At 38.4% G+C, this 25,707-nt stretch overlaps 1 protein-coding gene across 1 annotated transcript in view; it reads left to right on the top strand.

The window, feature by feature from the left end:
* The window catches only part of LOC124777768 (diacylglycerol kinase eta), a 583,415-nt gene that overhangs the window by 414,719 nt on the left and 142,989 nt on the right, over window positions 1-25,707 (top strand). Inside the window, exons 15-16 of the mRNA XM_047253274.1 lie at window positions 4,730-4,906; window positions 11,251-11,350. Coding sequence (XP_047109230.1) covers window positions 4,730-4,906; window positions 11,251-11,350 — 277 coding nt within the window. The remainder of the gene's footprint in view (window positions 1-4,729; window positions 4,907-11,250; window positions 11,351-25,707) is intronic.

Raw genomic sequence — 25,707 nt, 5'->3', positions numbered from 1 at the left:
TTGAGGTTCTGTTGTGTTCCAGATGTATCAACCCCATAACAATGATATCACTCAAATACTTAAAACAGTGCAAAACACCTTCACTCAGTTGTTCTAAATACTTTTGTAAAATGGCAGGTGCACTAGCAATCCCAGAAACACAAATGGTATGCAAATATACCTGTAGAAACCGAACAGCATATGTAAGGGTAGCAGCTGGCACCGTGCATTGTGGCCCCTGGCCAAATCCTCCAGGCGAGGCACAGGACAGAGATCAGTGTTAGATTGGGTGTTTATAATGGACTTAAAATCACCACAAATTCATAAAGGCCTGTTAGATTTTCTGAGAAGAACCATTTGCATCACCCATTAACTGGTTGAAGCCAGAGAGATGATGTCTTGGCCCTGAAGCCAGGCAAGGTTCTCTTGAATAGCCTCTTTAACCGAAATAGTAGCAGGTGAGCTCTACATTTTTGAGCTGCTGATAGCTTCACCACCTAGTAGTAGACATGAAGCAGAAAACCATAGAAGGTGTGTGGTCATACAGAGGAGCAGATGGGGACATGGATTACTTTCTATTTGTTAGAAGGTAAAACTACAGATGCAGTAATGGAGGAAACAAATGAGCAACAGCAACACAACATTTGATGTAGCTAACCTGTATCAGACTGAGAGAGTGCAAAAACTCCCTGTAGCTGTGAGGAATAAGGAACAGAATGGCAAAGAGGTGGATGTTGATATGATGTGGACCAGAATAAATGAAGGAGCGATAGATGCAGAAAAGAACATGACAGGTGAAAAAAAAAGAAGAAAAGAAACAGGCTAAATCAAACATGTGAGTAAGCAGTAAAAGCAAGAAGGAAAACAAGAGAAATATGGATAAACAACATAAACAGTGAAAACAGTCATGAAGAATACTTCAAAGTGCAATAAGAGACAAGAGTACTGATGACAGAAAAGAATATATCTGACTTCCTTCCTTTAAAAATAAAAAAATAAAATAAAATAAAAAAATGAGTAGGCAGGTCAAAAAAGTAACAGTAGTCAAATGTTCCAAAATATCAAGCAAGTGAGACGTGGAAGAACAGACAAGTCACTAGTCGCTATCAATATAGATATACAGATGAAACTTGACAAAGAAATTATCATAGAAAAATTGACAGAATACTTCGCTAGTCTATTAAATGCTGAAGACCCAGAAGAGATGTTGCAGCAAACAGAACAAGAAAAGAACTATGAAACAGTTGACATTATTGAAGAGGATGTGAGAAAGGCAATAAATAGTCTGAAGAAGAGGAAGGTGCCAGGAGAATATCAAATAACAGCAGAGACGATCAAGGAGAAAGCTAGGGATCTCATTAAAGAGTTGACCAGACTAACTAAAACTATACAGAAGGAGGAAGAGATACCAAGAGAATTTAAGCTAGCTATCATTGTTCCACTCCATAAGAAGAAAAGGAAACGAGCCTGTAATACTTATAGAGGGATCTCACTGTTAAAAATGAGCTACAAAGTCTTATCCTTGATAAGCAATAAGCGGGTGTCAGGCCAGGAAAATCTACAATTGGTCATATATTTACTGTGAGACAGGCATGGGAAAAATATAAGGAATTTAACAGACCAGTATCCACAAAATTTGTAGAGTTTTCAGAAGCATACAGTAGTATCCATAGAGTGATCCTATACAACATTCTTAGGGAGTTTTGACTACATGAGAAACTAATGAACCTGCTAAAAGTGCGTACAACAGAGACAAAAGCTTAAGTAAGATATCAAGGAGGAAAGTCAAGGGAAGTGGAGGTACAAACTGGAGTACGACAAGATCACGCATTGTCATCCATATTATTTAACCTTTTCTTTGAAAAAGTTGTGGTCTAGATGGAAAGAGTGGTAAAGGACATCAATCTGAATGGAAATCTGCAGATGCTAACATATGCAGACGATATGACAGCTATATCGGAGTCAAGAGAAAAAAATGACAAAAACAATGGAGGACCTAAGCAATAGTGCAGGGAAGGAGTGGTTGTGAATAAACCCAGAAAAGACAGAGTTGATGGAACTAAGTAGGATGAACCACAGTGTGCCTGAGGATTTACAGATAGGAGAGGTGAAGTTGAAGATGGTTTAGAAATTTAAATATTTGGTATCATGCTTCGACTGGAGGAATAATCTCCAGCGAAGTAAACCAAAAAATTGTTAATGCTTCCAGATCATATAACAGCCTAAAACCAGTCAAGAAATCAAACGTAATCTCAATTAAAGTTAAAATGAAGACATATGATGCAATAATGACCCCAGTGCTGTTATATTGCATAGAAATGCTGAATGCCATCAAGAGCAATAGAGAAATACTGATGGTTTTTGAGAGAAGGATCATGAGGATTTTTGTGCCAATGAAGGAAGAAACACAGTAAAGGGGACTGAAAAATAAAAAAAATATATGCTGTGATGAGCAAGCATAATATTGTACTAAAAGCAAATGTTAAGTCACTACAATGGACAGACATGTTGTAAGAATGACAGATGATTCTGTTCCAAAAGTAGTGTTGCTAGGAACGCCGGAGGGAAAGTGTCCCTGAGAAAGACAATGAACAAGATGGGAGGATGGACTATGGAAACACCTATGACAACGAGGATTCACTAGAAGCAGGATGGGAGCTGCACTGGACGGGATCTGCTGGAGGCATCTTGTAAGACTTGCACATGAAATGCAAGGTTCCTGATCGTCAGTTGAATAAGTAAGTGAGAACACTTCATAGAGATGTGAGCGGTACAATTATGGGCTCATCCTAACATTGGTTCAAAGAGCTCATTGTATGAATTTCATAGTGTGTACAGGTCAGAAAAAGGAACTGTTTTGGACAGTAAATTGACTTGGTCAACTATTTTGATATGAAACTGGTAAAGACATCTAAGCTGAAAATGTTTGCAGCAGTAGTAGAGTGTTGAACTAAGAAGGTTAATATAACTTTTTTTTTAATATACTTAGCTGCCAGTGACAGTTCTACTACGGCATGATCTGGTTTCAGCTCCTTCACAGCAAATGAAAGCCAAGCTGCTAATATGTGTCCCCATTGATTAAGGACACGGCAGTGCCAGTGTCCAGCTGGAATTTCGTGGACAATGTAAGCTTCCACAGTGCGAGGAGAATTGTCTGGTGTGCAGCTGTGATGATGTGGACCACTGTGCTGTCCCTGTGCCGTGGCTGAGCTTGCAAATAACAGATCACCTGTTGACACACTGCTGTGAGGTGCCCTTCTTTTCCACAGGCCCAACAATCCATTTCAAGGTGCAGACAGTTTCTTGTGGAATGCCAGGTACCTCTGTCAGGGTAGGACTGAAGTTTCTTAACTCACATGAAGCACATCACATTGTCAACAATAGAAGGATGTTTATGACCTGTACAGAAAATATTACACAAAAGTTCACTCAGTGGTGAGGGAGGAGCAGAATGTTTGATGTACTTATTTCTCTCACAAGATGCCAACAATACAGATACCAGTAAAATCAAGTGAAACTTAAAGATGCAAAAGGATGATGATGAGTTGGACTCATCCGCTGACTGCTGCTCATGATAGCGATGAACTGATTGTGGATACATAGCTTTCATTTGTGAAAGCATGCTGAGCTACAGGTGCAATCTCGAAATTTTTTAACAATGTGAAGCAACTCACTGAGACTAGGATTGGACATGGTCAAAGCTTTTGCTGAAACTTTCCTATTGGCAGGCAAGGCACATCCCAATCAGTGATTCCACATACAAAACTCAGTAACCCATGTTGTTTATAACAGTGAACAAATTATAGCTTTAACTGAGCACTGAGAGCATTGAAAGACAAATCACTGTGCTATAAACAAAACATCTTAACTCAAAGTGACTGAGGGAGACTTCCCTGCTCTCAGAAGACTGGTTGAAGGCAGTGAATGATGGTGGCATTGTATTTTGCTGTATAGTTCCTGGTATTGCTACTGTTGCTACCAAAGTTCCAGAAAGTGATCCATGACACTGGCACTGGGTGCAATCATGTTACTGAAAGCATGAAAGGGTAAGACCTTACACCACTTTTCTGTCTGCTTCTGACACAAATGTGTGAGCTATAAACAAAGCCAAGTTTGTTGAGAGTAGTATATTAAATGAAAGCCAAATACAAGGACAAGAAAGTCTATGTACAATGAAGGGGTGAAATGCAGAATGGCACGATTGATAGTACCTCACACAACAGACTGACTAGGCTGAATCACAGCTACCTGCCCTGCCCCATTGCTGTTGCTGACCACAGTCTATAGCACCTCTGAGTCACTATGAATGTTGGCTGTTGGCAAGGATATTAAGCATTCTGTTACATCCTTGTTAGAATAATTCCAATGTGATAAGGGTTCAAGTTGCTGAAGCTTAACTGCTTAATTAGTTATTTTGTGTGAAATTTGCCAGTCACATACCGTTTCATTGATAATCTTGCTCATAATTACACAGTTCAGATAATTAATGTTGTTTAGTATTGAATGAATGAAATAGTTCCTGGGTGAATGGCTGGGTGTCAGTGTTCAATGGGCCCACTAAACATTGGCATTCTGCCATTCACCCATGAACTATTTTGCAATGAATTATGCTGGGTGAAGTCGAAGAATCACAATACTGCTATGATTTCTTCTCCTTGGTGTTCATAGTAACTTGTACATTCTGTATTTTAGACAGGATTGGAGATTTGTCAATGTAGATTGAAATCTATTATTTAGTTTCCTTTTTCAGTATCAGCAGCCTCAGCATTTGGAGGCACTCGTTGCTCACCAGCAGCTACTCGCAGAATTTCTAGTGGTTCTTTGTTTATGAAATCAGATGCATTTTCGAAGGAACCTGAGGACACTCCAAAAAGCAACAGACGCCTTCCCATCATCAATCCACTTGTTCGTCTCCCCATGTGGCCAAGTAAGTACCAGACAGTAAGAACTTCATATTATCTTCAATTTACAAATTTTCAGAATAAATATATTTTTGTATATAGTTTTCTATCTGTTGTTCAGTTATTAATTTAAAACACATAACATCTAGTTATTCAGAAACCAAATCAAATAAGAGTAGCTACTTATTGCCTATGAAAAATTACTTCAAATATGTTTTGGTACCTCTTTTTTGCACTGTTTGTGAGATTGTGTAGAACTGCTTTTCAGCTGTAAAGTCAGCGGATGAGCATGAGATCAGTGTATTTGACCACCTTACTCAAGCATCTTCTCTTTGCCAGAAAAACAAATTAGATTGATTTATGTTTGTATTTATTTTAGAATACTTCTTTCCCTTGCATCTCACCAGAAAGAATTTTTACAAGCCAAGCTTTTCAAAGAGATGTGAAAGAAAAATAGATGAAAAATGATGGTGGTGATGGATGTGTGGGGAAGGATGACAGGATGTAGTAGTAGTAGCTTTATTCATCAGTAGATCTCTTTTTGCAAGGATATAGGACACATGGACGATAAATAGCTTAGACAAGAAGAGAATAGAAGCTTTCAAAATGTGGTGCTACAGAAGAATGCTGAAGATTATATGGGCAGATCACATAACTAATGAGGAGGTATTGAATAGAATTGGGGAGAAGAGGAGCTTGTGGCACAACTTGACTAGAAGAAGGGATCGGTTGGTAGGACATGTTCTGAGACATCGAGGGATCACCAGTTTAGTATTGGAGGGTAAAAATCGAAGAGGGAGACCAAGAGATGAATACACTAAGCAGGTTCAGAAGGATGTAGGCTGCAGTAGGTACTGGGAGATGAAGAAGCTTGCACAGGATAGAGTAGCATGGAGAGTTGCATCAAACCAGTCTCAGGACTGAAGACCACAACAACAACAACAGGACATGTCAAAGTATTTACAAATTTATATCTAAAAAGAAAGATGATGAAACTTACCAAACAAAAGCGCTGGCAGGTCGATAGACACACAAACAAACACAAACATACACACAAAATTCTAGCTTTCGCAACCAATGGTTGCCTCATCAGGAAAGAGGGAAGGAGAAGGAAAGACAAAAGGATATGGGTTTTAAGGGAGAGGGTAAGGAGTCATTCCAATCCCGGGAGTGGAAAGACTTACCTTAGGGGGAAAAAAGGACAGGTATACACTCGCGCGCACACACACACATATCCATCCACACATACACAGACACAAGCAGACATTGTCTGCTTGTGTCTGTGTATGTGTGGATGGATATGTGGGTGTGTGCGAGTGTATACCTGTCCTTTTTTCCCCCTAAGGTAAGTCTTTCCGCTCCCGGGATTGGAATGACTCCTTACCCTCTCCCTTAAAACCCATATCCTTTTGTCTTTCCTTCTCCTTCCCTCTTTCCTGACGAGGCAACCATTGGTTGCGAAAGCTAGAATTTTGTGTGTATGTTTGTGTTTGTTTGTGTGTCTATCGACCTGCCAGCGCTTTTGTTTGGTAAGTTTCATCATCTTTCTTTTTAGATATATTTTTCCCACGTGGAATGTTTCCCTCTATTATATTTACAAATTTAGGTCAGTTTAAAATAAGCTAACTCATATACACATATTTACAGACTTCTAGCTAGAGACAATCATTAGATTTACTCCTGGTATATAATACTTTTTTTACAAATAACTTATTAAATAATGTAATGCCACATTGTTCACTCATATCTCACTGTCAGTCACTGCACACACTATACACACATTGTTTCATAACACTTCACACACACACACACACACACTGGTGATCTCTGGGCCATTTTCTGTACCGCAACTTCCCATGTGCTATCCTGAAAAACTCAGTCAGCATCCCTCCATAATGAGTGAGATGTGGAAGAGGTGTTTGTATTGTGCTATGCATAGCTTGGGGGTAAGTATTTCTAGAAAGGAAAAAAGAAGGAAAAAAATATAAAGTGAAGGTGTTATGTGGAATGTTGGATATTTTATAATCATTATTATTATTATTTATTTGTATAACATTTTTTATCAAACCCCTACTCTGTTTTAGCTAAGTAATCCTTCAGTGTATAAAATGTATTGCATAACATGTACTTTTTAGCTGCCTTTTTAAATAAGTGTATTTTGGCAATTTCTTTAATCTCTTTTGGTAATTTATTGTACAGTTTTATTCCTCGGTAGAAAATGCTGTTTTGAGTTTTATGTTTATTTTTTCTTGGTAAATGTAAGTTGAGTCTATCTCTTGCTGCATGGTCATGGACAGACCTGTTTGTGCAGTAATTACCAATGTTATTTTTGATGTGTACAACTGACTGGTAAATGTATTTACATGGAGCTGTTAAAATCCCCAGTGTTCTGAACAGATCTTTACAATGAGCTCGACTAGTATTTTTGGTTATTATTCTTATGGCTCTTTTCTGGAGTTTGAAAATTGTGTTCATATTTTGTGCATTTGTTTCCCAAAAAAGAATTCCATAGCTAAGAATTGAGTGTACATATGAATAATATGTAACTAAAAGACACTGCATGTTACACACCGATGATAGGATTCTAACGGCATAACATGCTGATGACATTGTTTGCAAGTACCTTTGTGTGTTCACACCACTTCAACTGAGAATCAATATTGATTCCTAGAAATTTTGCATTTGTTACACAGTCTATAGGAGTGCCATCTACATTTAATTTCACATTGTCATTTTTCCTCTTCAAACTGAAATTCATGGCATTAGTTTTCTTTATGTTCATTGTCACTTTATTACTTATTGGCCAATCATAAACTTCTTTGAGAGTTTCATTTGCTTTCTTGGCAAGGAGTTCTCTTGTTTTCTCAGTGAGTATAATATTGCTGTCATCAACGAAGAGGATTTTTTTCACCATGAGTAACACTACTGGGAAATTCATTGATGTATATCAGGAGCAGTATTGGTCCTAATATGCTACCTTGTGGAACCACTATATTAATGTATTTTGGTTCTGATAAGTGTTTTACTAAATGTTTAGATCTATTTGAAGTATGTGTTATCTCTACTCTTTGTATCCTATCTGTTAGGTATGATCGAAACCAGTCATTAGCTACTCCTCTTATTCCTAATGCTTCTAATTTATTTAATAGAATCATGTGGTTGACTATATCAAACGCCTTAGAAAGATCCAAAAATATGCCTGTGGCAGACTCATCTTTATCAAGAGGATCAAGTACAACTTTTGTGAATTCTACTATGGCTGACTCCGTATTTTTTGCCACTTCGGAAACCAAACTATGATTCACTTAAATGATTGTATTTATTCAGGTAATTCATTAATCTGTCTTTCATAATTGCTTCTATTATTTTTGAGAATGCTGACAGCAGGGAAATGGGCCGGTAATTTTCTATGTCTTCTGCATTACCTTTCTTAAGGAAAGATACAATTCTTGCCTGTATTAACTGCTCTGGAAATGTCCCTATGTTAAGGATCAATTTATTATATTTGTTAAGGGGCCTTGTCTAATCACTATGCATTGTTTCAGTACACACATTGGTACTTCATCTAAGCCTAAAGACTTTTTATTTTTTAGTTTTTGAATTGTTGTACTAACTTCATTCTCTGTGGTTGGAAATAACATCATTGTATTTAGTGCAACGTTATTTACAGGTGTTGTATTTGTTTGGGGCAATTTTTGCTGTAACTTCTTTGCATTACTTGAAAAATGCTCGTTTACATAGTTTTCCAATTGCTGTGGATCCTTTATTACTTCATCCCCCTCCCTTTGAAGTATCAAACAATGGAAAATCCAGGATGGAATGTAACAGTACAAGAGAAGAAAGTTGCTACTCACCATATAGCGGAGATGCTGAGTCGTGATAGGCACAATAAAAAAAAAGGCCTTAATGGCTGAAAGCTATGATTGTGTCAATCTTTTTATTGTGCCTATCGCGGCTCAGCATCTCCGTCATATGGTGAGTAGCAACTTCCCTTAGAAGTATGTTATTCTGTGTTTGTTTGCCTCTCCCCATTTCCTTTTTTATAACATCATAGACTGCTTTGCATTTATTCTCTGAATTATATGTTATTTTGTCATTAAATGGCTTTTTTTCCAGCAGTCAGCACCTTCCTATAGATCTTTTTGTATCTATGATAGAAATTTAAGAATTCTGGATCATTGCAAATCTTTTTCATGGAGCTGAGGTGTTTAAGTGTTTGGGAGGACTTCTTAATAGCTGCAGAAGTGATTAACATAGAGTTGAACCTTTATGGGAGGAGGGATCAAGATCATGGTGAAGAGGAAGTTTCCATCTATGAAGTTCTGCTGCTGGAAGGGAGAATTTTGCAGCGTTCTTGGACTTTTCTTTCCTTGTCTGCATCTTCTCTGCTCGTTGCTCCATTGTTCAGTTTTAATTGTTACTATCCATTTACATCTCATAAGGCTTGTTATTCTTAGTCTAGTCATCATATGTCTCTTGCTTGCAGTTGTCCTCATTGCCACCCCTCTAGCTCTAGTGTATTCGGACTTCATCTGTTGCTAACATTTCACTGTTGATTTTTCTCTCATCCTACCTCTGTGTTCATGGCTTGAAGTGATTTTTCTTGGTTATTTCTTTTTAGTGTTGTTGCCTCCAACCCCATTCTGCATATTTTGTCAAGTGAACTCCCAGTTCTGACTTGTTAGTTTTATTATTATTATTTTTTATGACTGTTTGTTAGGTGCTTCTGGCACAACTTGATGAGCTGAGTGTTTGTTTTTTCTATTTACATGTAATTGAAGTTCTAATTTGAAAAGATGACTTCAAATAGCAGTAGATGCATAATGACATTTTGCAACAAGAGTTTCCCTTTATAAGGGGAAGAAAAAGGGGAAAATTAAACCAATAAGATAGCATTTGCTGGAAAAGGAAAACAGCTATTCATATGTTGATAACAGAGATCAAGTCAAAATTCTCTCAGGAAAAACTGAGTTAAAGAAGTTTAGATGATAAATAGAATACTATGAAAACACAAGCAAATCTGAACTATGCTTCAAGAAAGGTGCATAAAGTGTAGAAATAAGAAAGAGACTGTTGGTATGCAAAAACTTCATATTTAAGGAAGCAACTGATTGGTTCAATTTAAATCGGAAGCAACTGCCACAATACACCAGAAGTTGGGAAGATAGAACAGTCTCCATGAATTGGATTCCAGTTATTACAGAAGAGAAAAAGAAAACAAATATTGTATTGTAAGTTATAAAATGCCACCTGCTTCCTCTCCTACAACATAGTATTAACTATTTTACTCTCTTATTTCTAGGTCTACCATACATATTATCTATGCCCAAGAGCATATGCAGGATCTGTGCTAGGAGAGTGGGTGGGGGCAGATCTCCTATTAGTTTTGTGGAAAAAGGAGAGGTGGAGGAATTTAAGCACAATCTTCAACAAAGTAAAACCCAAAATTATTGAAAAAAATGGTGCTTATTAATGACCAAACATACTAATACTACCACTTTATAATAGGTTTCTGCTATTTACAGTGTGCTTAACTGAGAAAGGATAGTTTGTATGAGATTGGCACATAATATTTTGCTGCCATGCAGATAATGTTTAGGTTCATATGAATAATTTATGTTTCACATTCAGTAGTTTTCAACATTGTCTGATAACACAAGGAAATCTTTGTGAATGAAAGGTACAATTCTGCTGGGAGCTTTTTAAACCCAGAGCCATCTGGTATTTTCAGATCCAAAGAAAATAATGACAAAAGAGAAATAGTTATGAGAATTCACACCAAGTGCCTCTTTATACACTTGCTACAGACAATATCCATTACTTTCTGGATTTCTTTAAATTGATATATCTGTCTGTCTGGAGGCAGGATCAATTTGCAAAAATCATAATTCTATTTTGGGGATGAGAGGGTGGGAAGGGGTATCCTCTCCTATGAATTTCTCATATAATAATGTAATTATTTATGTTTATTGTTCTCAGAATCAATTTCTTGGTCATATTATATGAATCATTAAAGTGTTACATATAAGCTGTACTATCAGATAAAAGTCTGTAGTCCTTTCTCCACAATTCACCTTCAGCTTCCATTAAATATCATTGAAACATACTTCTTTTGTTGGTACTAATGGAAAAAGAAAGAAAAAAAATATTTCAAGGGCAAGATACATAAAGCTTGTGATTTGCACATCTGTATGTCAGTAATGGTGTAATACTGTCACATGTGATTGATAATTATGATAGTTATTCAGCAGTGTGTCCATCAAAAGCACTGTTTTGTTTATATTGAGGAGAATTTAGCATTACTTACTCGTACTTAACATTCTGTTCCATTTTTTCTGTTTCCTAATGTACACTGTTTCATTTTTTGCAGATGTAAGTGGTGCTGGTGTTGTGAGTAAAGTACTTTTGGCAAATGCTGATGCTCTTTGTGCTGCTGTTTCACCTTTGATGGATCCTGATGAAACACTTTTGTAAGTAAAATGTTTCATAAACATTGATTACAGCAGTAAACATGTTTTATTATACTTAACTTTGAAGTTTATCTTCAGAGAATGTAGACGCTAATTCTCTAGTTATGATAATGTAAGATAGAACTGCCTTGATCATTATACTCAAACTGTGAGACAGTGGCAAGACGTCCCTGTGGCCTGAGGTCAAAACATTATATTATATATTGGGTACTTACATATAAAAACTATGTAACCGCTGGATCTGTATGTACATCACGCCTTACACAAAGATATATGTGTCTCCATGTCCTCCTTGACATCTTGCTGAACATGTCAGGAGTTTTTAAAATCTTAGAGTATATTCTATGCTTGAATATTATGACAAACCTGAAGAAACAGAAGCTGCTCCAAAGAATCAGCATCACACAAATCTTTCAAATATTCCATCGTCCTAAATTTCTGAAAAGCATTACAGACTGTAGCACATTGTTAACTGATAACCAGCATAGTTGTACAGTTACATAGCAAATCTTCACAACTATCTCTCTTTCTCACTGAATTTTCTATCAGAACCTAGTACATAACATGGGACAGCTAGCTCTTTATTCCCATGAAGTAATGAGTGCTGTGAACAAGGGATCTTAGATCAATTCCATATTCCTATATTTCCAGAAGGCTTTTGATACAGTTCCTCACAAGCAACTATTAATCAAATTGAATGCATTGGAGTATCGTCTCAGTTGTGTGACTGGATTCGTGATTTCCTCTCAGAGAGGTCACAGTTCATAGTGATAGATGGTAAATCATGGAGTAGAACAGGAGTGATATCTGGAATTCCACAAGGTAATGTCATAGGCCCTCTGCTGTTCCTGATGTACATAAATGATATAGATGATAATCTGAGCAGCCCCCTCAGATTGTTTACAGTTGACACTGTACTTTACCGTCTAGTAAAATAATCAGACGATCAATTCCAATTACAAAATGATCCAGAGGGAAATTACTGTATGGTACAAAAAGTGGCAACTTGCACCAAACAAAGAAAAGTGCGAGGTCATAATATTGTGGGGAAGGCGAAACAAAGACTGCGCTTTGTTGGTAGAACACTTAGAAGATGGGACAAATCCTCTAAAGAGACAGCCTACATTACACCTGTACATCCTCTGCTGGAATACTGCTGCGCGTTACGGAATCCTTACCAGATAGAGATGATGGAGGACATCGAAAAAGTGCAAAGAAGGGCAGCTCGTTTCGTGTTATTGTGCAATAGGGGTGAGAGTGTCACTGATTTGATACGTGAGTTGGGGTGGCAGTCACTGAAACAAAGGCAGTTTTCTTTGCAGCAAGACCTATTTACGAAACTTCAATCACCAACTTTCTCTTTTGAATGCGAAAATATTTTGTTGACACCCATCTATGTAGGGAGAAATGATCATCATAATAAAATAAGAGAAATCAGAGCTCGAACGGAAAGATTTAGGTGTTCCTTTTTCCCACGTGCCATTTGAGAGTGGAATGGTAGAGAAGTAGTATGAAAATGGTTTGATGAATCCTCTGTTAGGGGCACTTAAGTGTGAATTGCAGAGTAACCATGTAGATGTAGATGTAGATATTCAACAAAATTGATGGTAACATCAGGTGTATTCAAAAAGGCAAAATATAAGAGGCAGCCAAAGGAAAATGAGACAGGTGGAGAAAAGTGAGTAAAGTGCATATTATTTCATAAGTAATCATTATAACTGTTAATACGTTTACCTGATGTGAGACACGGTAGTCAGCATCTTTGTGGAAAAATGCTTGTGATTGCCTACAGAACCATGACTGTATACAGGTGTGCAGCTCTTCATCTGAAGCAAATTGATGGCCACAAATATCGTTCTTCAGGGCTCCAAAAATATGGAAATTGCATGGAGAGAGATCGGGACTGTATGAAGGATGTATAAGGGTGAAATATCTGCAGTGTATTTGAAACAGCCATGGCAACATGTTGGTGGGCATTATCCTACAACAGAATGAAGCTGTCTGTCAACATTTCCAGGCGTTTGGACTTGATGGAATGCTTTAATTTTTGCATAGTGCCTGCAGTGTGTTATTTGTGGCTCTGTGTCCCAGGAAGTCAATGAGCAGCAGGTCAGAAGACAGCATTATTATGTTGCAGGATAATGCCAGCTCACATGTTGCCAAGGTTGTTTCAACTACACTGCAAATGTTTTGCTGGGAAGCCCTACATATCCTCCATACAGTCCTGATCTTTCTCCATGCAATTTCCATGGAACCCTGAAGAAAGACATTCATTGCCATCAATTTACTTCAGGCGAAGAGATGCATTCCTGATTGTGGTTCCATAGGCAACTGCGAATGTTTTTCCATAAAGGCACTGACTATCTTATATCACATTGGGATGGATGTATTAACAGTTATGGCAATTACTTTTGAAGTATTAAACAGTTTAACAACTTTTTCCATCTGTCTTGTTTTTATTTGACTGCCCCTTATAGGAGCACCAGTAACTCAGTACATATAAATGATTTCTCAGATAAAGTCAGCAGCACTTTTAGAGTATTGACTGATGTTGTCTGTTAGAAAGGACTGTCACTGGATGATTGTAAGAAAACACAGAACAGTATTTCTACTTGGTGTACTGACTGGCAACTATCAAAACCTAAATAAATGCAAGATAACTCCCTTGACAAAATGACATAATTCCATACTGAAAACAGTTATAATATTCTGTAATGAATTTCTCTAGCCTGTCACAGTGCTTAAATACTTAAAAGCAATAATGTTGAGACAAAATGAAATGGTATGAACATGTGAAACCAGTATTTGAAAGAGAAGTGCAGGACTTAGTTTCATTGGTAGGGTTCTGGGAAAAATATAGCACATCTTTAAAAGGAATTGCATACTGGATGCTAGTGTAACCAATTGTAGAGTACTGATTCTGCATGTTAGTCATTATTAAATATGCATGACAGTAAACATCAGTCAGATTGAGGAACACATCACTAGATATGTTGCAAATCAGAACAGGTCTAGTACATATTTTCATAGAATTTAAGTGGAATCTTTTGAAAAGAGGCAACTTTGTTCTTCTGAAACATATTTTCATAGAATTTAAGTGGAATCTTTTGAAGAGAGGCAACTTTATTCTTCTGAAACATATTTTCATAGAATTTAAGTGGAATCTTTTGAAGAGAGGTAACTTTGTTCTTCTGAAACACTGCTTTGTAAATTTAGAAAGCCAGTGTTTGAGAAAAATGACAAACTAATTGTGTACTTACAATGAATAAACTCTAATAAAGCAACTGTCACCAGCTTTGCAGATGTTTTTTTATCTCTAGTTTATGTCCAGTTTTCATCATTAAATGCGTTATCTCTTTATGATCTTTTCAATACAGTTTATAAAAGATACTCTTATTCCAAACATATACATCTATACTCTGCAAACCACTGTGAAATTATGGAAGATGGACATCTCATTGTATCAGTCATTAGGGTTTCTTCCCATTCCATTCACATATGCAGCACAGGAAGAATTATCATTTGAATGCCTCTGTGTATGCTGTAATTAATCTAATTTTCTCATCATTATGCCTATATGATACATAAGGGATTGTAGCATAATCCTAAAATCATCATTTAAAGCAGTGTTTGAAAGTAGGTTGGCTTGGGATAGTTTACGGTATGTCTGTCTTCAAGAGTTTGCCATTTTAGTTTCATCAGCGTCTCTGTGACACTCTCCCATGGATCAGACAAGCCTCTGATCATTCGTGCTGCACTTCTCTGCATATGTTCAATATCCCGTTACTCCTGTTTTGCACCAGTCCCACACTCTCGAGCAATATTCTAGAAAAGGTTGCATGAGTGTTTTGTAAGCAGTCTTCTTTGCGGACAGATTGCATTTCCTCAGTATTCTACCAATAAACTGAAGTCTACCACCTGCTTTACCCATGACTGACCCCATGTGATAATTCCATTTCATATCCCTACAAAGTGTTATAACCAGATATTTATATGAGTAGGCCTGTTCCTACTGTGACTTATTGATATTATAGTCATATAATACTATGGTTTTTTTTTTTCATTTTGTGAGTGCACAATTTTACATTCTTGAAAATTTAAAGCAAGTTACCAACTTTTGCACCACTTCGAAATCTTATCAAGATCTCACTGAATATTTATGCAGCTTCTTTCAGACAGTACTTCATTGTGGATAACTTCATCATATTCAAAATGTCTGATGTTACTATTAATATTGTGCACAAAGTCATGAATATATACAGCATGAGCATCAAGGGTCCTAACACATTTCCCTGGGGCACATCCGAAGTGCACATTTGACAATGACTCTCCATACAAGATAACATGCTGCTTCCTCCCTACCAAAAAATCCTCAGTCCAGTCACAAGTTTCACTTGACATTCCATGTGACCATGCTGTAGAGTTTAGGCATAAATGTGATGCTGAGTCAAGTCCTTTTCAGAAATCAAGAAAAACTGCATCTACCCGACATTCTTGATCCAAAGCTTTCAATATGTCACATGAGAACAGTGTGAGTTGGTTTTCGCATGATTGATGTTTTCGGAATCCTTGCTGGTTGGCATGGAGGAGGTCATTGTGTTAGAGGTACCTCATTATGTTTGAGGTCAGAATATGTTCTAAGATTCTAAAACAAATCTATGTTAAGGATGTTACACTGTAGTTTTGTGGATCACTTCTACTATGCTTCTTGTAAATAGGTGTGGCCTGCATTTTCACCCAGCTACTGGGCACCATTTTTTGTTACAGTGTTCTATGATAGATTATAGTCAGAAGAGGGCCTAACTTAGCTGCAATTTCAGTATAGAGTCTGATAGTGTTTTCATCAGCTGTGGAGCTTTGTTCAGTTTTAATGATTTCAGCTGTTTCTCAATGCCAGTGACACTAACACTTATTTCACTCATATTTTCAGTGGTGTGAGGATTAAACTGGGGTAATTTTCCTTGTAAAGGAATATTTGGAAACAGAATTAACCATTTCAGCTTTTGCTTTGCTGCCCTCATTTTCAATTCCTGTCACATTCATGAGTGACTGGACACCAACTTTGGTGCCACTAATAACCGGTACATGCAATCAGAATTTCTTCTATGTGTGAAAGACCATTTGACAATGTTTTATTATGGTTGTTATTGAAGGCTTATTGACAGCCAAATGTGTGTCATTCAGCATCTCTCTATCTACAGTTCTGTGCTTCATTTTACCCCTATTCTGCAGTTGCCTCTGTTTCTTTAGAAGTTTCTTTACAGTGACTATATACTAAGGAGGATCTCTCCCATTACAGAGTGCTCTACTGCATACATATCTATCCAGTGCATGGTTAACTATTATGTTAAACTTGAGCCATAGTTCCTATGCCCTGCTCTGTACTGAGTTTGAAGATCCTCATTGAGATATGACACTACTGCTGTTTTATCTAGTGTACTGAACATATACAGGGTGTTTCACTAAATGTGTTTGCCTCTGTAAGTTATGACGTAATAGGCGACGGAAATATTTATTGTGGTAGGTCACCACAAGAAACGTTATACTGTCTGCAGAGCTATGAACATAGTTTATTGTGTTATTATCCAAAGAGTTACAGCAAAAAGATAAAATTTTTTAAATGTAACAATAGTTGTTTCTATCATGCACTTGAATCAGTAACACCAGCTGTGTTCACATCAATTTAAATTACATTCCTATCACCTTTAGTTTGGGAGCTATAACCCTTCAAAGTTTCAGTGGTAGATACCACACACGCTGTGCAGAACACAATGTGCCTTCTGAATGTGGTGTGGCCGAGTTGTAACATCGCCATTGTCACGGAGCGAGAAGCTTCCTCGATGCGCTTTTAGACTGCCAACTGTCGCCGCACACAGCTGTATACCTAACAGTTCAAGCCACACAAACAAATTAGGCTCAATATACCACAGTTACTGACATCAGATGAAGTTGGCATACACGAACAACGAGTGCATTGACATGTTGCTGATGCTCGGCGAGTGCCAACACGATGCCACTGAAGCAGCCATGGCGTACGCCGTGAGATATCCTAGGTGAAGAGCTCCAGTAACCATTACATTCTTATGTGCCGAACAATGACTGCAGGAAACAGGCAGCTTAGTAATGCGCCGCAGTAACAGACGAAGAACTGCAAGAAGTGAGAAGACGGAGGTGTTGGTTTTAGCTGCAGTACACCATGATCCTCATGTCAGCTTACGAACCATTGCTGCAGTCACTGGTGTCAGTCTCACATCTGTGTGGCGTATAGTACACGGCCACAGGTTTCATCCGTACCACCTGCCACTGACCCAGGAACTGCATGGGAATGGTTTCCGTGTGAGAGTTACATTCTGTGAATGGGCCATGAATAATTTCACGCTGGAGTCTTTACAAGGTGTTATGTTCTCTGATGAGTCCATATTCACAAATTATGGTACAGTGAATCACCATAACATGCACTACTGGGCCACAGACAATCCTCGGTGGGTACAACCTGGTGACCGTCAATGTTGGTGGTCTATTAATGTGTGGTGTGGAATCCTTGGGGATGAAATCATCAGTCCACACTACTTCCCAGGTACACTGACAGGTGAGTTATATCGCACATTTATAGTCTACAGTTTGGGTGGTCTCCTTGAACTTGCGTGTCTACACACGAGAGTCTGTATATGGATGCAGCACGATGGTCACCCAGCCCATTCTGCATGTGCTGTTGTGGAAGAACTAAACAACAGGTTTGCAGGAAGGTGGTTGGGGCACTATGGTCCCCATTCATGGCCTGCACGGTCACCCGATTTAACACATTAGATTTCTTTTTGTGGGGATATCTAAAGGAACGTGTTTATGTCACTGAGCCCACATCCCCAGATGATGTAAAACGGTGCATCGGGGACACATGTTGCTCCTTGACACCAGCGATGTTACATCTCATCTGCAAATCCTTTAGAAGGCGCATTGCATTGTGCATTCAGGAACGTGGACACACATTTGAACATCTCATTTAAATCAACTTCCCACTGCCAGAACATCCATCACCCACCACACAGCCATGTATTATGTACAACATGTGGTATCTGCCCCTGAAACTTTGGAGGGTTGTTGCTCCCAAACTAAAAGTGATAGGAATGTAATTTAAATTGATGTATACACAGCTGGTGTTACTGATTCCAATGCATGATAGAAACAACTATTTTTCCATTTAAAAATTTTATCATTTTGCTGTAACTCTTTGGATAGTAACACAATAAACTATATTCATAGTTCCGCAGACAGTGTAATATTTCTTATGGTGACCTATTGCAATAAATATTTCCACTTGGGAACCACATGGAGCCCTCCATTCATGAATATTTCCGTCGCCTATTACTTCATAACTTACAGAGGCAAGCAAACACATTTAGCAGAACACTCTGTATGTCTTTCTACTTGTTTTAATTGTCGTTTGTGCTTTGCTAATTATTGTTCCCACAAGCACATCATTATGATTTACACCAGTATTGATGTAGACATCCTCAAAGAGGTCAGATCAGTTTGTTGCCATTAGATCCAATACATTTCCACCATAAGGGGTTTTCTGAACTATCTGTTCTAGGTAGTTTTCAGAGAAGGCTGATTAGGTAATAAGCACTTATATCTTAGGAGGACACCAATCAACAGGTCCTTGTATAAGGGCAGGGGAAAACTGTTGAACATCATTTGTCACCAAGCACTCTTTAAAACAATTTATTGATCAACAATAATTCCTTTTTCTGAACAGCAACAGTTTACAAGGCTCAAGTTAAAAAACACATTAATGATTAAACTTGAGCTTTCAGCTATAAGAAAAGGCATTAAATGTGAAATACCAGAAGCAAAACAGTTTGGATATTCTTTAAAGTTTTTTCATTGAAAAAATACGATTCATCAAAACATTACATAAAAATAATTTACATTGAATGTCATGCCAAAGCACACCATAATCTGTAAATTACAATAGAGTAATAGAGCGGCAGAAACCCACAGACGACACAAAGACCCCAGATGTAGACCTCTGGACCCAGCCCCCTGGTAACAATAAGCCAAGAGAGAATAGGTAGTGCACAGCAAAGCTCTCTCAAGCAGTGAACAGGTTAGATAAAACCAGAGCCTTTGGTGAATGTTAACTTGCACTGCAGTTCTAGTTAAAGTTAACAGGTTTAATTGAGGTATACACTATAAGCCAGAATCACTGCTGGCCAAGGATAAAAAATTATTAGTATCTTAAGTGTAGAACAAATAAAACCACAATCTTAATAAATAAATGCAGAAGCAGCCTTCAAACTAGTACCCACAACCGAAGGTGTACAAAAGTCCTTTTATTAGCTTAATGATCAAATCAGAGGTTGTCAAAAATTTAATTGTCCTCATGGAATTGCTTTTAGCACGTTTTAGATACAATTTAACAGAGGCAAACATCATTAAGCATTACATAAAATATTTCAATTATTTCTCATAAAGGCTGTTATGGTACCTAAGAGGGAAAAAGAAACTTATTGGCTGCAAGAAATCAGTCACTGCCACTAAATAAAGTGGATCCCTTCTCTTAAGACCAACGTAGTGACAAAATGTGACACAGAATTTGGCATAGGCCTCTAGGCCTTAAGATTTAGTCACCAAAACAACAGTCAGAATTTTACTTAAAATAAGTTCCCAAGTTCTTTTTAAAAACATTTACTCTAGAAAGAAGCTAATTTCCCCATGGGAGACTGCTGAACACATGCCACAAACCACTTCAAAATCACATTAAACAGAAAATGTAGGAGTGCAGTACAACTAAAAAAAAATTGAAAAATCAAGCAGAAGACCAGTGCTGAGCTGCTTCGAACACAACCAACATCAGCATCGGTGACAATTCTGTGGAGAACATATGATGCCCACCATATACTTGAGGGAGGACAACCGGGCTCTTTCCTCTCAGCCAAGGAACCTGAAGAAGGTACTGACCCAGTACCCAGTAAAATCCTGTGGTGAAGGCATTCTGGTCACCTAATGCAGAAGGGGAAATGACTGGAGAGCTTCACTGACTAACACCAAATTCCGTAGGAAGAACTCAATTACTGTGCAAACTAGTACAGCTGGAGCAGGATTTGGCTGGCCCAGCATGGCACATCAGCAGCCACACTGCCACAGCAGCCACACTGTCATACATGGAGAATGCCGACTGCCATTGCTCGCACCAGAAAAACGGTGCACCAGCAGTGCCGACCAATTGCTCTCCAGAAAGCCCTCTATGTTCCACTGGACACACTATCCACCATAACTTCCAAGTCCCTACCGGCACCTTTCCTTTTTACACAGCCCACTTCCTCTTTTACACAAGAGACCTTGTAATCAGCAAAGAATGTGCTCAACATGCCGGGTACATGATATTGAACTTGGTGCATGGCTCAGCCTCTCCCACGTAAACTGAACACCTGGAGAGTTCAGCAAGCTTAACCTGACTTACATGTACCCTTTGCATCTGGTCGATGCCTCATCCTTCACTCACATTGTGACCAGAGAGTGGACTACCACAGGATATGGCACAGACCCACAAAACATGTCATAAACTTACTGGATACATTTCCTCCTTCCTCGTGACCTCCAATGTTATGAATGGAGACCATGTCACCACCTTAAAAGTGGCAGGCTGGCATCTGTAGTTGAAGCACATCATTAGCCTTTGATGGGCCCTAGCAGTGTCTGCTCTCGGTCTCTATCAGTTATCCCTAAGAACCTCATGAGTAGTCTGATCAGGAAGCAAGGCTGCTATTTCTCTCAAGTTGGACAGTGGCAAATTTATGTGATGGACAAACATTATGGATGCTTGTACGACTTGATGAGCTTCATGCCTTGCTGTATTAGAGGCAAAATTCAACTGTGGGAGGGAACATACTCATTTTGACAGAGCATCTGAGTGGTAAGTAATAAGAGCAGCCTTCGAGTTCCTGTTAACCCTTTCTGCAAAAGATGGTTGAGGGTAATAGGCAATGGTAGTTGCATGCCGAAAACAAATCCAGCGGATTTCATGACACACAAAGGCTGGGGCGTTCTCAATAATGAGAATGACAGGAGGACCAAAGAGAGAAATGATTTTAATAACATGTTTAGTGATGGCCCCTGCAGTTACCCCCCCCCCCCCCCCCATGCTCAGCATCAACCATAAAAAACGTGAGAAGGCATCCACTGCTACAAAAATATTGCGGTAACCCATCTGAGTCCAGGGAAGGGAGCTGACATAATCAATGAAAATACATTCCATAGGACATTTTGCACTATCCAACCATTTTCCTTAAATCTTTGTAAAGTGAGGGCACATCACAAGTTGTTTAATCTTGTGTATGATTTTTATAAGTGCCTAAATGTCCACTTAACAGAAACTGATGGTAATATTAAATATACTGAGATCCCAAGGCAAACAAATTTTCCACTTACCACCACTCTTGGATTGTGAACACAAAATTCCTTTTTTTGAATCTAGTAGCCACACACTTCCTCCCCACAATGAAGAGACTGTTTAATATATAACAACTCTGGGTCAGAATCACGTTGTTGCACAACATCACCAAACTCAGGCATCTCCACCAAGACTTGCCCTAATAGTAGCTCCCTCGTCAGACACTCGTGGAACCAAAGTTTCCTCATAACCCAAGTCAAACATAGGGCTTAGCACAACAGTGATGAGAACTTAAATGCAGAAATGTGCACCGACCACATTGCACTATGCCATTTATGACAGGGGTGTCTCATGACCATGAAAGAGCCTGGTTGTCAGTTCGTAAAGTAAACTGATGGTACTGTAGGTAGAACTTAAAATTTTCAGTACTATCTAGGACAGCAAGTACCTTAAGATCATAGGTCAAATATTTGGCCTCTATGGTCATTAAAGAATATGACACACAAGCGATAGGGCATGCCACCCATCCTGTTTGGGCAGCAACACATCTGCTATTTCCAAATTTGAAGCATCAGTTTGTAAAATAAAGGATAAATCAAAATTTGGGGTATATGAAGATGGTATTTGTTCTTTTGGACATGTCCGAAAGAACAGATAACATCGGTGACCATGCAACTCTCTAGAATGAAATGACAATTAAATCAAGACCCTAAGCTGCCGACAGGTATTGATATACATCAACGGGGACAGTTTGAAAATGTGTGATCCGACCAGAACTCGAACCCAGGATCTCCTGCTTACATGGCAGATGCTCTATCCACCTGAGCCACCGAGGGCACAGAGGATAGTGGGACTGCATGGATTTATCCCTTGCACACTCCGCGTGAGACCCACATTCTCAACTTAATGTCCACACACTACAGTCATAGTGCCCCTGCCCATTACACTCATTACTCGCAGCAGACAGTCCTACTGAGTCCCATAAGAGTTCAGGCAAAGTGTCTGCATCCGCACAGAAGGAGGTCAATCGCCGGTGGGCAAAATGCCCCAGCTCCCTGTAATGGAAACACCACCCCTTACTGCAAGTGATGTTAGTTGTAACAGTAATCCTATTGCCCGGAGGACGCCTGGGTTTCCTAATGTACTCAGGTGTAGCAACCCCAACGAATCAGAAACCAGATGATCTAAATCTTGATGTGTGGTAGGTCTTTACAAAAACAAAACCTGAGAGTGATTCTTTGAATTGGTGCCCTGCACAATGCTAGCAACTACTCCTGCCTCTGAAAGTTGCATTTCGAATGCAAGTGCGGCAGATATGCACTTCACACATGTAATCAGTAAGAGGTTCTCCAACCTGCTGGATGTGAAACAAATATTTCTGAATTAACTTGTTCCTGAATCAAGCAGACAGACATTGCTGAACGACCATGAAGCGTAACTTATGCAAATCACCCCTGTGGACCAGGCCAAACCATTTCAACTAACAAACACGTACATGAGTGTGTAAATGATTTGAAAAATGAAATTCCAAGATAGCTTAAATACAGTGACTTGCTCCTCTAAGTTTACAGAGAACCACAAAAATTTCACTAACTGGTTTGCAGTATCCATGACAAGATAATCTATACCCTTAATCATGCTATGAAATGGATTGGGAAGTATTGCAAAATACACCACCTCATTAGGCATATTTTTTTCATTGGGGCTGTGAGTTTCCCCTGGATATTCCTCTGCAGGGCCACTCCCCTCTCCCTCTCAGGACCATTGGTCCCGTTATAAGGCACTTAGCTTTCTTTGCATGGATGTTACCATGAGAAATAATTCACCTACCTTAGCCCTAGAGGGAACATCGGAAACCACAGATCTCAAGTCCTCCACTTGATTGGACAAATGAGCAATCTGCACTTGTAAGTGATAAATTTGCAGGCAGGAGGGAGTAGTGTTGGACAAGGATTTGACATTCTTCTCTAACTCTACCAGGGAAATGGAGAAACTTGCTAGTGCAATATTAATGTGGCCTACACGCTCCTCTGTGATGTGCAGGGGAATCATGACTGCTGCACGGAGATGCACATGTAGCTCACTGATGCCGCCATCCTCACTTTGGCCCCATCCTCACAATTTGTGCTTAAGCTGCTCCTTCTTGAGGGTTCACACTCTGATTATGGCATGAGATTCCAGTTTCATAGAGTACCTGAAACAATAATCAGGACCAAACAATTTCCATGCAACACTAAGTAATAAAATAAACGAGAAAATAAAAAAAATACAAGAAAAACAAATGATGTTCAGTGGAAGGAGGGTAGGACTAGAATGCAACAACCATGCTCTAGCAACTCAACTGATACAGGTAACAAGCAATTGTGTCTTAGGAGGATGCCAACTGACAAGTCCTAGAGGATGGGCTGGGGAAAACTATTGAACATCATTTGTTACCAAATACTCTTTAAAACAATTTGTTAACCAACATTAATTTCTTTTCCTCAACATTGAAAGTCATACTGAGGCAAACCATAACCTGAAACTTACGATAGAGTAATAGAGCAGGGCAGAAACCCACAGACAACACACTGTGGCTACAGTTGCCTTAGACTGCAGTTGCATTTGTTTGTTGTGTGTGCGTGTGTGTATTCTCTTTTTGACGAAGGCCTTACTGGCCAAAAGCTTTATTTGTTATAGTCTTTATGTTGTGCCTATCTGCGACTCAGCATCTCCAGTATATGGTGAGTGGCAACTTTCGTTTTCACAATATTGTTACATTCCATCCTGGATTTTCCATTGTTTGGTATAAGTTATTCTTCATCACACATATAAACACAAACATATATTATAGTTTCTAAACTGCACTTACGCTATTTTCATATTCTTCTAACAATAACATTAATGGTTTGGCACTCCAACCTCAACAACAAATAAATTTATCCACACACACTATCGCTTCCTGGTATCAGTTCAATATTCTTAACTATTTGGGTGCTCAGCTTATTTTATTGTATCATTTGGCACACACCTTAGCTACCATTCGTCACTCTGGCCAGTAATCAAATCGCAAGGCTAAGATGTCTTACTGTGAGTGATACATCGGGGGCTGAAGAATACTGTTAGATTCTTCACTTAACGCTGGTTCTTGAAACCTAGTGCATAGGCAGTGCACCTAGTCTAACCTAATCTGATGACTGGCGTCTATCTTCAGGTATCTGCCAATTCTAGTTCTTCAACATCCCCACAGTGCTCTCCCATGGGTCAAACAGACCTGTGACCATATGTGCTATAATTCTGTGTGTATGTTCAATATCTCACATTACTCCTATATGGTGTGGGTCCCACACGCGTAAGCAGTATTCTAAGATGAGACATACAAATGATTTATAAGCAATCTGCTTTGTAGATGACTGCATTTTCCCATGTGTAACTAAAATTTGTATTTCAATCATTCCAAAATGTGTAAGTAACAACAGTGGCATGATGTTTTCACTATGTGTTTAGATAATAAATAAATATCTCAGTAGGATTAAAAATTTCAACAACCCTAAGTGAGGGCAAAAGTTGTAAGAAATTCTTGCAATCCCATTACCACCATTGATATAAAATCCTCTGGTCTATTATTAAAAATGAAAATGCTTGCACTATTCACAAAATATAATGCTTCAAGAATAGACGAAAAACAATTTGAAATGTCGCTAAAGAGGAAGAAAGAAACCTGGTAATGCAAATAGATTAGATTAGATTAATACTAGTTCCATGGACCATGAATACGATATTACGTAATGATGTGAAACAAGTCAAATTTTCCAATACATGACAAAATTAAGTTAATTTAACAACATAATTAAGTTAATGTAACAACTTTTTTTTTTTAATTTTTTTAAATATTTTTTTTCTTTTTTTCTTAATTTATATCTAAAAATTCCTCTATGGAGTAGAAGGAGTTGTCATTCAGAAATTCTTTTAATTTCTTCTTAAA

The sequence above is a fragment of the Schistocerca piceifrons genome, chromosome 2 (genome assembly GCF_021461385.2).
Source record: "Schistocerca piceifrons isolate TAMUIC-IGC-003096 chromosome 2, iqSchPice1.1, whole genome shotgun sequence".
In the NCBI taxonomy this organism is placed as follows: Eukaryota; Metazoa; Arthropoda; class Insecta; order Orthoptera; family Acrididae; genus Schistocerca; species Schistocerca piceifrons.
The sequence above is the reverse complement of the archived record's forward strand: the minus strand, read 5'-3'. Positions and strand labels throughout refer to the sequence as shown.